This window comes from Acinonyx jubatus, chromosome X, assembly GCF_027475565.1.
Source record: "Acinonyx jubatus isolate Ajub_Pintada_27869175 chromosome X, VMU_Ajub_asm_v1.0, whole genome shotgun sequence".
NCBI classification, from domain to species: Eukaryota; Metazoa; Chordata; class Mammalia; order Carnivora; family Felidae; genus Acinonyx; species Acinonyx jubatus.
In genome coordinates, this window is record NC_069389.1 from 57,637,735 (window position 1) to 57,654,170 (window position 16,436).

General features: G+C 37.4%; 1 protein-coding gene across 8 annotated transcripts in view; it reads right to left on the bottom strand.

Moving 5' to 3' along the window:
- The window catches only part of PHKA1 (phosphorylase kinase regulatory subunit alpha 1), a 174,886-nt gene that overhangs the window by 122,029 nt on the left and 36,421 nt on the right, over positions 1–16,436 (bottom strand). For all 8 annotated transcript variants that reach the window (XM_027053654.2, XM_027053653.2, XM_053202485.1 and 5 more), the window contains exons 6-13: positions 16,340–16,420; positions 11,603–11,701; positions 10,427–10,573; positions 9,183–9,236; positions 7,578–7,700; positions 4,378–4,473; positions 2,471–2,578; positions 686–764 (exon numbers count right to left, since the gene is read on the bottom strand). In XM_027053654.2, coding sequence (XP_026909455.1) covers positions 686–764; positions 2,471–2,578; positions 4,378–4,473; positions 7,578–7,700; positions 9,183–9,236; positions 10,427–10,573; positions 11,603–11,701; positions 16,340–16,420 — 787 coding nt within the window. The remainder of the gene's footprint in view (positions 1–685; positions 765–2,470; positions 2,579–4,377; positions 4,474–7,577; positions 7,701–9,182; positions 9,237–10,426; positions 10,574–11,602; positions 11,702–16,339; positions 16,421–16,436) is intronic.

Below are 16,436 nucleotides of genomic sequence, written 5' to 3' on the forward strand. Positions count from 1 at the left end.
TGGCAATGAGAAAGAATGAAATATGGCCCTTTGTAGCAACATGGATGGTACTGGAGAGTGTTATGCTAAGTGAAATAAGCCATACAGAGAAAGACAGATACCATATGGTTTTACTCTTATATGGATCCTGAGAAACTTAACAGAAACCCATGGCGGAGGGGAAGGAAAAAAAAAAGAGGTTAGAGTGGGAGAGAACCAAAGCATAAGAGACTCTTAAAAACTGAGAACAAACTGAGGGTTGATGGGGGTGGGAGGGCGGGGAGGGTGGGTGATGGGTATTGAGGAGGGCACCTTTTGGGATGAGCACTGGGTGTTGTATGGAAACCAATCTGACAATAAATTTCATATATTAAAAAAAATTTAAAAAACGGTATGAGAAGAAAGGAGTACTAACAGAAGAAGCACAGAAGTAATGTTCGGAAAGAAAGCAGAAACAATCAGGAGGCTACAATATCATGACAATGAAAAGACTTTCCAGAAGTAAGAAGTGGTTAAGAGTATCAAATAACATCATTTATTAAGCATTTGTTCATGATTAATAGCAATCTTGAAACCAAACAGAACCAAGTTAATTGTATACTTTTTGAGGCTGAACAAAACACATGATAAACAATAAAGCCATCATTTACTGGTACAAAACAGATCTTTAATATAAAGTTTTAATGCTGGGAATAAGAATCCATACCTTGAACCACAACATCTGGCTTTGGTACAGTAGAAAACCTTCGATTCAGGGGATCAATTTCGCCAGGAGCTAAAAATCCCTAAAGAAAAACCATAAAAAGATTGTTACATCTCAACCAAAAAGCTAAATTTTTTTAGGTAAGTAATTTATTTGTACAAGGTACCTAAATTCATGCTTTTTCCACTATAGCCTTTCAGGGGCGTAAAAAGCTAATGTTTGAGGAAAAAAAACACAGCAGTGCCAAAACCTCACATCATAACCTGTGAGAGGCAGGTATGGAAAGAAAACAAATACCTTCTATTGGTGGCCACAAGTTCTTTGCTGGAAATAGATGGGGTGTAAGTGATAAGCAGAAAGTTTTTTAGCTACAACTCCACCTTCTCTGGATGCATATAATTAGATAATCAAATCACAGTGCTTATTATCAATAATTTAGCTCTTGTTTTCTCATTTATTCATGTGACTGTTATGCTTTATTCTCAGCATATATCTTTTGACTTGAATTTCTGTCCTTGCTGAAATGGGACGAATTCACCCATTTGCTCTTAAAAACACCATTCATTTCCTCCTTTTTCACAGCATTTAATTTATTTATAGCACTGAATGAGAAAGTCATCAGGTAAGGATTATTTTAAACAAATCTTTCTGCTCATTATTGCTACATTCTTCATAATATCAACTAAAGATAATCAAACTTTTATGCTGTACACCTGAAACTCACATGGATGTATGTCAATTATAGCTCAGTGAAACTGAGAAAAAAAACCAAAATAGAACAAAAACAGCTGCAGAAAATAGTCACATATAAACAGGTCAAAGAGACTGGCTTAGAAAGGATAGCTAAGTCCCACCTTAGATCTTCTAGGAGCCTCAGTTATAACTTACCATAATAACCTACAATGGGGAAATAGATTTGCCGGTAAATCTGGGAAACTTCGAGAAAGAGAATGCTTACAATAGCTCAAAATATCAAAAATAAGCTGAACATAAAGTATGAAATTCTCAAGTGCTACATTTAAGAGCTGTTTCAACAGAATTTAACATAAAAAAACATTTAAAGGGCCCCTTAACAAAAATAAACAAACAATAAATTTTTAAAAACTATGATGTTCCTGGGCCACCTGGGTAGCTCAGTCGGTTAAGCGTTAGACTCTTGATTTTGGCTCAGGTCATGATCTCAGGGTTCATGACTTTCAGCCCCACACTGGGCTCTGTGCTGACAGTGAGGAGCCTGCCTGGGATTCTCATTCATTCTCTCTCTCTCTCTCTCTCTCTCTGCTTTTCTTCTCTCTCTCTCAAAATAAAGAAATAAAAATAAAAAAAAACTATGATGTTCCCAAACACTTGTCATGGTGCCTAAGATTATCTTATCAGCTTACTCAATTAAATAATGAAACATCATATTGCTTGTAAAAGTTAGTACTTAAATCCATTATCAGTCAACATTACTATCTAAGCACAAGTGCATTCATCAGTCACCAGGCAAGGCACTAGGGGAGTATTTTGAAAGAGTAAGATCTAGGCCCTGATCTCAGAGCAGCTCTAAGTATAGTACCAAGGTAGGAAGCCCTAGGCAGTATGAGAGACATGGTTGCCAGGGGGAAAGATTTTTGTGAATGATTGGCCATATTCCCACTCTAAGCACCTGACCTAGAGGAAAATATATAATTAAGGCAGAATATAAAAGGCAAAAGGTATATCCAGATTTAATGAGCTACTCACAAATCTGATTCTTGCAGTGATTAAGCAGAAAAAAAGTGGAAGAGGCTTGATACTTCCCCTTACCTCTGCCATCAAGCTTCCTAAGATGTACAGAGACTGACCCCACATATGGGGCAACTTGCCCATGGGGACTCGGTCCACGGTGTGAGGATTTTGATATTCTTCGTCAACCTAAAAGAAAAGATAAAGAAGCCACACAAAAGATAATAGAAGGTTAAAGATACTGGACAACAAAAGGGCTGAATCTGGATCGTGACTCATACCCTGTAAAACAGTTATATATGCAACGCACCGAAAAGTTAAGCACTGTGACTACAACCTAGGGTAGTGCTCCTTTGTAAAAAATGTTTATTTATTTTTAAGAGAGAGAGACAGAGACAGAGAGAGACAGAGTGTGAGTGAGGGAGGGGCAGAGAGAGGGAGACACAGAACCCAAGCAGCTCCAGGCTCCGAGCTGTCAGCACAGAGCCAATGCAGGGCTTGAACTTGTGAGCCGTGAAATCATGACCTGAGCTGAGGTCGGACACTTAACCGATTGAGCCACACAGGCACCCCGGGAAGTGCTCCTTTAAATGTAGGTACATACAAATCACCTGAGGATCTTATCCAAAGGCAGATTCTGACCGAGATTCTGAGTGTGGAGGAAAGCCTGAGATCTGCATTTCTAACAAACTTTCAGATGGTGCTGCTGATGTTTCTAGAAGTTTATTACATCCATCCTCACCAGGATGGAAGATTACAACCCTCCCATGGCTAATGCTCCTTCGTAATGGAGAAGAGGAACAATGGTACTCCCAACTGGCATGGTGGGAAAACGGAGACCTACAACATTTTTCAAACCTGATCTACTCAAACAATCCCATATTACTGGCCTCAAAACAGAGAATACCAAATCCTGACAGTTTACACAGAACATCACTGTACGTCTGCCTACTGATCTCCATATCATTCTTAACCTTAACGTTTGGTCTTTAAAAAAAAATCAATATCTGGGGGTGCCTGGTTGGCTTAGTTGGGTAAGCTTCTGGCTCTTCATTCTGGCTCAGGTCATGATCTCTCGGTTTGTGGGTTCAAGCCCCACATCGGGCTCTGTGCTGACAGCATGGAGTCTGCTTGGGATTCTCTCTTTCTCCGTCCCTCTCTACCCCTCCCCTGTTCTGTCTCTCTCTCAAAATAAATAAGCTTTAAAAACATTTAAAAAATCAGTCTCTGAACAATTAATTTTTTTAAATTGAGGTATGGTTGACATATAAAAAGGCCATGCATATTTACTGTATGCATCTTAATGAGTTTGAGGATAAATATACACCCATGAAACTACCATTGTAATGTTTGGTCTTGCCCTTGTCTCATTATGCAACAGTGCCATAACCGAGACTGCTTTAAAAATTTATTTTCAGGGCACCTGTTTGGCTCACTTGATTGTGTCCAGCTTCAGCTCAAGTCATGATCTCCCAGTTTGTGAGCTCAAGCCTCATATCAGGCTCTCTGCTCTCAGTGCAGAGCCTGCTTTGGATCCTCTGTATCCCTCTCTCTCTGTCCCTCCCCCATCATGCTCTCTCTCTCAAAAATGAAAATAAACATTAAAAAATTATTTTCATCGTTTCATGTGTCTGTTGGCCATCTGGATGTCTTCTTTGGAAAAGTTTCTATTAATGTCTTCTGCCCATGTCTTCACTGGATTATTTGTTTTTCGGGTATGGAGTTGGGTGATGGGCATTGAGGAGGGCACCTGTTGGGATGAGCACTGGATGTTGTATGGAAACCAATTTGTCAATAAATTATATTTAAAAAATAAAATAAATTATTTTCAAAGGCGTTAAATCATATTTTTATCATCTTATACCTCTAAAGACAAATTTTTAGAACATGAAGATCAGAAAGTTAAAACTGGTTTGACTCAAATGAGGCAGTCCTGTGGAGGTACTGCTCTTCTCCCAGCTCTGTGTAATGGTACTTGTCCAGCTCACCTTGTCCGGAGGAACACTATATAGCTCTGGCAAAAGTGGGACTCCATTTTTGCCCTTGATGAGGACAGTTTCAAGAGCCTCTCTATATTCTTGAACCTGTAGATAAAGGGAAAAAAAGTTTATAGAGTGTTCCCTCAGGAACTCAAGGAGTGTTGTAGCCAAAGAGAGTCCTAGTGCAAAGGAACATATTCACCTAGTAAAATGGAGAAGAAAGGAAAGTAGCATTTGAGAAATGCTTATTGCAGGCCAGATACTATGCTAGGAGTTTTGCGTACTTGAACACATTTATAATTTTTACAACCATCCTAGGAGGTATATGCAGTTAAAACCTTTTTACTGAAAAATGAAAGCTCAAAGACGTTATGAACTCGTGGAAGATCATGCAGAAAGTGTAAGGCTGAGCCTGGATTTGACCTCAAGTCAGCCTGTCGCCACAGGCCTGTTTTGATCCACTATGTACTATTCTAAACATAGCTTCTTGCCTTTACATGTACTGGGCTTTAAAACTGTATTTAAGGGGCGCCTGGGTGGCGCTCAGTCAGTTAAGTGTCCAACTTCAGCTCAGGTCATGATTTCAGGGTTCTTGAGTTCGAGCCCTGCATTGGGCTCTGTGCAGACAGCTCAGAGCCTGAAGCCTCCTTCAGATTCTCTATCTCCTCTCTCTATCCCTCCCCCGCTCATGCTCTTTCTCTCAAAAATAAATAAACATTAAAAAAATATTTAAAAACTGTATTTTACCTGCTAAATTTTCTATTATAGTGAAGTTCACATTTTTTTGCTTAATAATTTGTGGTAGATTAGTAATGCCTAAAAAGCAAACAAGACAAAACAGACAAAAAAAACCCTATGATAATTTATGGTGGGGAAAAAACAGTTCTAACGGTTGTTTTGCAAACACAAATTTATTCTGATGCATTTGATGTATGAGGGAACAATTTGAGCATAACATAAATTTGACATTTGCTTACACACAATTGCAAGAGTATACACTCAGCTGAACTGAGCTGTGTAAGAATACCCAAAACATACACACGCACACACTTCGGGAGGAAAATAGAACCACGCTCATCCACGTTTCGTGTTACAACTTTCTGTCCAATTTCAGACAACATTCCTTCTACCACTGCATAGTAACTTCTGAGCTGCTCCCTTTTCATGGCCACCCTAGGTACATGACTCTGTGCCTTCCTGTTTCTTTAATTTCCTTTCCTTTCTTCACAGTTTATTTTTTAATTATTCTGTCTGTTCTGTGTTCTTTTTCTCTTTCTCCTCACTCTCATGCTATCTTTCTTGTTCTCCTCCTCTGGCACACAGAGTGGTGGGTATGAGAGCCCAGCAGGTCACCTGGCAGGAACATGGATGCATATGTCCATGAGCAAACCTTAGGTCTTTTACAAGGTACAAGTGTCATATTGTGATATTTATGTATTTCTTAACCATTCACCATGCATAAAGTTACAATACTGTGTTTATTAGGTTCCAATTGTTTTAAAAATTTTTAATGTTTATTTTATTATTTTTAATGTTTTATTTATTTTTGAAAGTAAGAAAGACTGTGAGTGGGGGAGGGGCAGAGAGAAAGGGAGATACAGAAGCTGAAGCAGGCTCCAGGCTCTGAGCTGTCAGCAGAGAGTTTGATGTGGGGCTCGAACCCGTGAACTGTGAGATCATGACCTGAGCCGAAGTCAGACACTTAACTGAGTGAGCCAGCCAGGCACCCCAGGTTCCTATTGCTTTGTATATATTTCTGACAAACTTTTTAAGTGTTGTGTCCCAACCTCATTTTCCCATGAGCCCTATAGTTTTTATTTCTCAAATATGCAGAGCATGGTGATCTTCAAGAAACATATATGTCTTATTATAGCCGAACTGACCTCCCTTGTTCTTATGGCATATCTTCATCTGTAAAATTAAAAAAAAAACTTTAGGGATATTTTCTTCTTTTAAGAAGAACAAAAAACTATTTTCATTGTATACAGAGAACCTGAAGAAGTCAGTGACTATACTTGGACTACTTAATAGTTACTACGGAAGCCAGACAAAAGAAAAGAATAAAAAAGAATCCAGGTCTCTCAACTCTTTTTTCCCCCACAGAGTCCAAAAAACCTGTGTGTTTTGTAGTTGGTAGGCACGTATAATAAATAAATCTTTCTTTGAGTAAGAAAGGTTTTTGAAATTCTGTGGATTTTCCACAGTTCTGTGGAATTTGAGAAGGAGGGAGAAAAATGGTAGAATCAAAATAGGGTGGGTTATTTCTATTACTGCTTATCTTATTTGCCTTCTCAAAAAGGGATATCCTTTAATTTACTAAAATTTAGAGTAAAACACTTTGTGGCCTCTGAAACTTTGGTGTAACCCTATTACTTAAACTCATATTGGCAGTTACAGATTTAAAAAAAGTTAATGTTTATTTTTGAGAGAGACAGAGAGTGAGCAGGGGAGGGGCAGAGAGAGAGGGAGACACAGAATCTGACACAGATTCCAGTCTCTGAGCTCTCAGCATGAGCCTGATGTGGGACTCGAACCCACGAATTGGGAGACCATGATCTGAGCTTATGTTTAACTGACTGAGCCACCCAGGCACCCCTGGCAGTTACAGATTAATATTGGCCAAAGCATTCAAATTACACAGAATTATGTTTTATGTAGCTAAGTATAAGGGACTTACAAATGTGCTGGATTCATGTCCAAGCTTAGACCATGGTCAATTTGTAGAATGCCGAACACTAAACTTACTTGATTAAATTTCCCAGTCTCACTGTTTTCCAATGATGGTTTCTAAATTACTTTATTCATGTAGCCCCAAAAATGATGATGACCATGTTTTTTGGGGCAAGGACAGGGTATGAATGGGTTGTTGTTGTTTTGGGTTTTTTGGGGGGGGCTAAAGTCAGAACATCATTTCCGAGATTAAAAAAAAAAGACATACAAATCCAAGTACCTCTTATAACTGAGGCAAGTGGACAGGGCTTGTTATTGTGCTCTCTGTACTTATTAAAGGTCAAGTCTGAGCAATGGCAATATCCAGGTCTTTCAACTTTTAACCTAGTGTCCCCAACTGCTAGTCTCTAGAAGACAACTCTGTCTCTTCCCTATTAGGGAAGAATTCCATTTCGTCACAGGGTCAGCACAAACATTAACTGAAAGAAGAAGACATAACAAAAACATTCTGCTGAAAAGCTCTTTCCCCAGCATATTACCTGTTCTGCATTGCCACTAAAGACCCCATCAAGAATAAAGTATGTCCAGAACAATGGCCATTCACACTCAATGTTTTCAAATAACTTCAGCTCAGATGGTTCATAGTACAGACGGTTGGGATCCTGGTAAAAACACAATAAACAAAGTCTATTTTATCACTGCAAATTCAGACACATATCTTTAGTTCAGAGGTATCACAATACAGCCTTGCAGAGCATGTACACACCCCTCCTCCCTTAGCAAGTACTTTGTGATATGACTTGTAACCCGTAGAACTGGGATAAAAATGACACCATAGGCAAGTATGTGAAGAAGTGATATTAATTCCTAATAAACATGGGTTTGGTTTTGTATTTGTTAAGTTTGAGGTAGCAGCAGAACGTATAAATAGAAATGCTTCAAAGGACAGCAACAGAGATGAGGATTTGGGAGTCATCCTTGTACAGGTGACACTTGAAGCACAAGTTACAAATGTAGTAGCTACATATAGTGAATAGATGACCTGAGAACGGAATCTTGGTTATGCTCTCATAGTTTGGTGAGGAAAAAACAAAAAGAATGATGATAGTGTAGAACTGTATAAATTAAATAGGAAAAGAATTTCATGAAAATGGAAGGGTAGGTAACAGTAATGTACTACAGAGAGGGCAAGTACAATGAGGAGTGGGAAAAGGCTACTGGATTGATCACTTGGGACATTCTGATGGTATTTCAGAGCATAATTTTAATAGATCAGTAGAGATAGAAATCAACAGGACTAAAGAATAAAGTAGAAGAAGGAAAGTAGACCAGAAGAGTTTGAGCTCGATGATTAAAAAATGTTTACATTCCTAGTGAAGTGCTTCTTATTGACCATTCATTCCCTTTAATAATACTTAACTTTCTCCATTGATAATTCCAAGGAGAATTTTTGACAGGTGGAGCAAAAGCAAGTTAAACTTTTCAAGATCAGGTACTGTTTAGAACCAACCAACCACAAAAAGGCGGAAGGGGGAAGAAAGTGCTATTGAAGAAAAGATTTTTCCCTTTGTAACTATTAAATATTTGGGAGGAAGATACTTTGAGACTATTCAAATATTCTGTTTCTACTTAAACTTTCACGCACTGATTTAAGCGTCTGTCAGTAGCTCTTTCCTGAAACTAACCAGCTGCAAGAGGTGGAAGAACTACACCTTCCTCTATTTTATTTAATCCATAAAGGCTCACAAATAGAACTTGGCAACTAAGCCCAACAAAGGTAGGAAACATTAGTTACTGTAACCTATTTAGTGATTATTTTATTTTATATATGTTTTTAAAGTGTATTTATTTTGACAGGCAGAGACAGGACAAGTGGGGGAGGGGAAGAGAGTAAGGGAGAGAGAGAATCCCAAGCAGGCTCTGCGCTGCCAGTGCAGAGCCTGATGCGGGGCTCGAACTCATGAACCTGTGAGATCATGACCTCAGCTGAAACCAAGAGTCAGATGCTTAAGCAACTGAGCTACCCAGGTGCCCCTTTAGTGATTATTTTAAGTACCACCAGTGAGTTAAATATTATCTGAATGAGACTGCAAACAGTACTGACCATGCTACCTTGGACTCATTTTGGGGGAAAAGAAACCCACCTCTTTGGGAGTTTTATATCCATCTCGTAGAAAGCGACAGCAACCATAACGACCCTGGAAACCCAAAGAAAAGAAACAGTGGAAGCATGCACATTGGTATAGCCATATAGTCCATCAAATACAGTCTTTGCAAGAGCTACATGGGCCAATCTATCACCAATACAGATACAGTATTTAAAAAATAATAAAATATAATCTAAAAAAACCTTTGATAACAGCCCAGTAGCAGAAACTGATTTCAGAAATCAATGTGTGTTCAAGTGAGGGCTAAGTTACAGGCTCTTCCCTAAAGCAGAGTTTCTAATAACTCTTTCATCACTTTCCACCATAGGATAAGTCTGTAACAGCCCAATTACTATGTGGGCTGTTCACACAGCTCATAAGAGATGAGAGGCTCAAAAAAAAAAAAGACAATATATTTTTAAAATTTTGATAATTTGAGACTTAGACAAGAATTGCAAAAACAGTACAGAGAGTCACCACTACCCTTCAATCACTGTCCCTTTATATTAACTTCTTACATAACCACAGAACATGAATAAAAACTAAAAAATTAACCTTGGCACAAGACTATTAACCAAAGTACAGAACTTATTTGGACTTTGCCAGTTTTTCCTTCTTTCTTTTTAAATATTTGTTTTTGAGAGAGAGAGCGAGTGAGTGCACAAGTAAGCAATGGGCAGAGAGAGAGAGAGAGAGAGGGAGACACAGAATCTGAAGCAGGCTCCAGGCTCTGTGCTGACAGCTCAGAACCCACGATCTGCAAGATCATGACCTGAGCCGAACTCGGACGCTTAACTGACTGAGCCACCCAGGCGCCCTGCCAGTTTTTCCACTAACGGCTTTGTTTTTTCTTGTTCCATATCCATTTTAGGATCCCATTCCATTTAGTTGTCATGTCTCATTAGTCTCTTCCAGTCTGTGATAGTTCCTCAGTCTTTCCTTGTCTTTCATCACCTTGACAGTTTTGAAGAGCTCATCAGTTATTTTGTAAAATGGCCCTCAATTTGGTTTTGTCTGATGTTTTCCCATGACTGAGATTACGCGTTATTTGCATGGATACCACACTGGCGCTGTGCACTTCTCAGTGCACTGTATCTGGGGCCACATGATGTCAATATGCTTTATTACTGGTGGTGTTAACCCTGATCATTTGGTTAAATCGCTGACTCAAGGCTCCCAAGAGAATTAATTTCTCTTTAAAGTCAAAGCCTTAAAGAAAAGAAGAGCACATATGGACATACCTGAAGCTTGGTGATGATTTCTTGCTTTGTAAGCTCCACCAACTGGCTATCTTCTACTGCAAAGGCTGGGAACGAAATAACTGAAAGTAGACTAGCGTCTACCTCTTTGGATGTTGAAGCCCGGGGGAGCAGTGAATTAAGGATAGACTAAAAAGAAAGAAAGAAGTCAAATGTGGCACATTAGTAGTTAAGTTGGGATTATAAAACTAACAGCTTTAATTTCAAAAGATTTATGTGGAAAAGGATCATTCAGGAGAAAACCCAAAGATTATTCAATAATAATGATTCAATTAAATTCAATATTGAATTCAATGATAATTCAATAATAATTTTTAAGTGAGAGCTTAGAAAACTAGTTATTTGTGTAAATTATCCATTGTCTTAACACTGTTCTCAATGCTTCCCAATCCTGGATCTTAAGCAGCTGCTAATGGATGAAGAATACACTAACATCATCTTGCCCATAGTCCCCTTGCTTCATTGGCCATTTAAGGGTAAAGATAAGAGAAAATGTAGCTGCTGAGAAGCAAGATGTGGAAGGCTCAGCTCCTCAACTGCTGACATTTATCTTTTCCAAGGAAAATTTCACATTTTAAAATTAGAAGATGAGTTTATATTCATTATGGGTATCTAATCAGAGTTTGAAGGCAAGGAGAAGGTCATCTTGCCAATGAGAAGAACGTTAATCTTTCAATACAGAGAGTAACCCTAAACAAAACTGAAGATACGTATTTTTGCCACTTAAACAGTCTAATCTCCAAACATCTCAGCCCAGAGCCAACTGGGGACAAAAGAATATTTCAAAGCCACTATCAAGAAGAACACTCAAAATCACTCACCTCTTGTTCTCTTGGCATATTTAGAAAAGGAGATATTCACGAGTAGAGCCCATAGACCCTTGATATGACAACAGTGGAGAATTCTGCACAGTATGGTGGGATCCCTTTATAACCATGGATGAGAGAACAGGACTGTGATCTATGTTATGTGATCTATGTGATCTATGTTCATGCTATATCAGGCTTATCTCAGTATAGGAAGTTTGGATAAGACATTTTTGGCCCATGATAATAAATCAGATTATGTACTCTCAGGTCTTTTTATTCTAAAAGCCATGCTAATTCTGAGTCTGGGTAAGAATAAAATTTTCTATAATGTGGTCCATTATTCTCTTACCTGGCAGTGTTGTACTTCATCAGCCAGGACATGGATAACTGATTGGGGTCCACCTTTCACACCAAATAGGTCCAGTTCATCTAATGCTTCCAGGGCTGCCTGTGAAGGACAAAGAAAGAAAGACCATTTTTAGCAAGAGATATATTCTTCTCCCTGTACCCCAGTATCATATCAGTGCATATGAAGTCATTTTGAATATGCTCAGCAGAACAGAAAAAACAATTTAGCATTTTTTATTCCCAGGGGCCTCTGAGTTTTTCTTTACCTCCCATATTGTTCCAGAGACAGTTAAGATGGAGGTTGTAAACTTCTTTTCATGATAAAAACCCTCAACAAATTCAATATGGAAGAAACATACCTGAACATAATAAAGGCCATAAACAACAAACCCCACAGCTAACACTTGCTGTGATGAGCACTGGGTGATGTATGGAAGTGTTGAATCACTATTTTGTACACCAGAAACTAATATTACACTGTATGTTAACTAACTGGAATTCAAATAAAAACAAAAAAAAACATTGAAAAATTGAAAGCTTTTCCTCTAAGATCAGGAGAAAGACAAGGTTGCCCACTCTCACCACTCTTATTCAACATAATATTGTAAAATCCTAGCTAGAGCAATTAGGCAAGACAAAGAAAATGCATCCAAATTGGAAAGAAGTGGCAAAACTGTCATTATATGAAGATGATATAATCTTGTATATAGAAAATTGTAAACCTAACCCCAAACTGTTGGAACCAATCAGTGAATTCAGTAAAATTACATGATATAAAATTAACATACATTAATTGTCTGTACATTAATGACAAAAAAATCATCTGGAAAAAGAAATAAAGAAAACTATCCCATTCACAATAGCATCAAAAGCAATAAAATACTTAAGGATAAATTTAACCAAGTACAATGAAAACTACAATACTTTGATGTAAGAAATTAAAGACATAAACAAATGGAAAGATATTTCATGTTCAATGGATTAGAAGGAATAATATCGTTAAAATGTCCTTACTACCAAAAGCCATCTATAGATATGATGCAAGCCCTATCAAAATTCCAATGGCATTTGTCACGGAAATACAAAAACAATCCTAAAATTTGTATGGAACCACAAGACACCAAATAGCCAAAGCAATCATGAGAAAGAAGAACAAAGCTGGAAGCATTCATGCATCCTGATTTCAAACCATACTACAAAGCTATAATAATTAAAATATTATGGTATGGGCATTAAAATAGACAAATAGACCAATGGAACAGAATAAAAGCCAGAAATAACCCTGCATTTACAGTCACTTAATATTTGACAAGGGAGCCAGGAACAGTCAATGCAGAAAGAATGGTCTTGAAGAGACAAATGGTGTTGGGAAAACTAGATAACTACATGCAGAAGAATGAAATTGGATCCCTACCTTATACCCTCACAATAATTAACTTAAAATGGACTAAACATAAGACCTGATACCATAAAAATTCTAGAAGAAAACATAGGAGAAAAACGTCTTTACACTGTCTTTGGCAATGATTTTTTTGGATATGACACCAAAAGCACAAGCAACAAAAGCAAAGATCAACAAGTGGTATTACATCAAACTAAAAAGTTTCTGCACAGAAAAAGATACAATTAAAAAAATGAACAGGCAACCTATGGAATAGGAGAAAATATTTACACACTGCATATCTGATAAGAGGTTAATATCCAAACTATGTAAAGAACTCATACAATTCAATAATAAACAATTAAAAAATGAGCAGAGGAATTGAATATACATTTTTTCCAAAGAAGACATATGAACGGCCAATGGATACAAGAAAAAATGTCCAAAGTCATTAATTAACAGGGAAATACAAATCAAAACCACAACACAATATCACTTCACACCTGTAAGAATGGCTATTATCGGGGCACCTGCGTGACTCGGTTAAGCAACCAACTCTTGATTTCGGCTCTGGTCATGATCTCGTGGTTCATGGGTTTGAGCCCTGCATCAGGCTCATGAGGACAGTGCAGAGCCTGCTTGGGATTAATTCTCTCTCTCTCTCTACCTCCCTCTCTCTCTCTCTGCCCCTCCCTGGCACACACACTCACTCTCTCTCTCTCTCTCTCAAAATAAATAAATAAACTTAAAAGAATGGCTATTATCTAAAAGACAAGTGGTAACAACTTTTGGCGTCAGAATGTGGAGAGACGGGAAACCTTGTACACTGTTGGATGGAATGCAAATTGGTTCTGTCACTATAGAAAACACTATGGGGGTCCCGCAAAAACTTAAAATAGGACTATCATATGATCAACCCAGCAATTCCACTCTTGGGTATATATTCAAAAGAAATGAAAAGAGGATATCAAAGGGATATATGTACCCCCATGTTTATTGCAACATTATTCACAGAAGTCAATATATGGAAACACTAAGTGTCTGCCAACAGGTGAATGGGTAAAGAAGACGTGATACACATACACATACACACACACACACACACACACACACGTAATGGAATATTATTCAGCTATGAGAATGAAGGAAATCCTGCCTTTTTGTGACAATAGAGATGGACCTTGAGGGCATTATGTTAAGTGATATAAGGTAGACAGAGAAAGACAAATACTGTATTATATCACTTATATGTGGAACTTAAAAAGCCAAACTCCAAAAAACAGAGTAAAATGGTGGTTACCAGGGGCTGGGGGATGGAGGAATTGAGGAGATGTTGTTTAAAGGTACAAACTTGCAACCAGTAGATAAATCAGTTCTGGAGATCTAATGCACAGCATAGTGATTATAGACAACAATATTGTATTATCTAAGATTAAATATTAATTGTTCCTACCACAAAAAAGAAATGATAATTATATGATGTGATAGAGGTGTTACCTAACTCTTTGGTGGTAATCATATTATAATAAAAACATATCAAATCAATATGTTGTGTACTTAAAACTTGCACAATGTTATATGTCAATTACATCTCAATAAAAATGCATTTAAAAAAGATATGACATAAGATAAAGTTACAGGATTATTAAGTCAAGCATCACACTTTAAAACTAATTTGAACATGGCACAGATGTATTTGTAGTAAACCACTAGTGTGATACCAGTACATAAGAAATACCACAAGTTGTCTGGATATAAGACACTAAAATACAATAGCCATTAGGTATTGGCGCATCACTGAGTTTCCACAGAGAAGTGAATAGCCTAAAAAGACACTATGATTGACTTAAAGATGAAAGTTACTAGTCACCAAGGCCAAAGATGAGTTTCCATGTTTTTTTAAAAAATAGAATTTACTTATTAATTTCTTGCTTTTTTTGATTATAAAAGTATACCATACTTGTTATAGAATATTTTGAAAACATAAAAAGTATGGAGAAGGCAAAAAAGTCACCCAAAATAATGCTAATATTTTCGGTATGTTCCCTATTAGTTTTCTCTATGCAAATCTTTCTATAGTTGAGATCATGTTTCATATAAAATTTGGTTAGGATACTACAGCGTAAATGTTTCTTCATATTATGAAAATTCTTTATTTCAACATAATATTCTCTCATATTTATTTAACCATTTAACAACTGTTGGAAATTTAGGTTGACTTTTTTGTGTGCTTTTAATTGTGTTTTATTTTTTAGGTTCCACATATAAGTGACGTCATATGCTATTTGTCTTTCTCTGTCTGGTTTATTTCACTTAGTATAATACCCTCTACATCCATCCATATTGTCATGAATGGCAAGATTTCACTTTTTCCTATGGCTAAGTAATATTGCATTTTGTATGTGCGCATGTGTATACGTATCTCATCTTTATCCATTCCTCTATAGATGGACACTTAGGTTGTTTCCATATCCTGGCTATTGTAAATAACACTGAAAAAAGATATATCTTTTAAAAGTCAATCCGTGTCTTTTGGAAGGAGAAACTTAAATTAGGTCATGTGTATTTATCATTATAATATGTGTGATCCTATTCCTGCTATCCTATTTTATGCCTTCATGCTGTCTCCAGTAATAAGAGCTGAAATTAAGGCAGGAGCAGAGGGAAGGAAAAGATGGAGTCAAGTGGAAAGGCAGTGATGATGATGATGATGATAATGATAATGATGATGATGATGATGATGATGATGATATGTGGGATGATGATGATATATGAGAGTGAGGAGGGTTCAGGATTGACAGATGGTTCCCTGATATCGAGTTGTGTCAACTGGTGTATGGAAGGGCAAGTCCTCTTTTTGTTTTTGTAATGATAGAGAAGATGAATTTAGTTTAAGATATGTTCTCTGAGGTCTCTGTGGTATATATAATTAGAGATATGCTACAAAAGCAGTTGGATATATAAATCTGGAGATTATGAAAGAAATCTTACCTACATGTCCATAGTTCTATGGGAGAATCTGAATTTACCTGTGTTTTAAAAGAAAAATTTGTAGGCACCTAGATGGCCTAGTTAAGCATCCAACTCTTTATTTCAGCTCAGGTCATGATCTCATGGTTTGTAAGTTCAAGACCTGCATAGGGCTCTGTGCTGACAGTGCAGTCTGTTTGGGATTCTCTCTCTCCCTCTCTCTCTGCCCTTCCTCCACTCGTGCTCTTTCTCTCTTTCAAACTAAATAAATAAACTTTAAAAAAAAGAACAATTTGATGATGGTCTAAATTCACGTTAAGCCTTCATCTACGGCAAAAGTGTATGTCCTTTCCCCACACTTGGTATAAACAAAGCAAGAAAAATTACCTTTGCCATTCCAACTGAACTGGCATTCAATTCTGAGATCCCTTGGTTTGTCTTGTCTCCACGTTCCCATATCCCGAAGTCCTAGCATAAAATAATC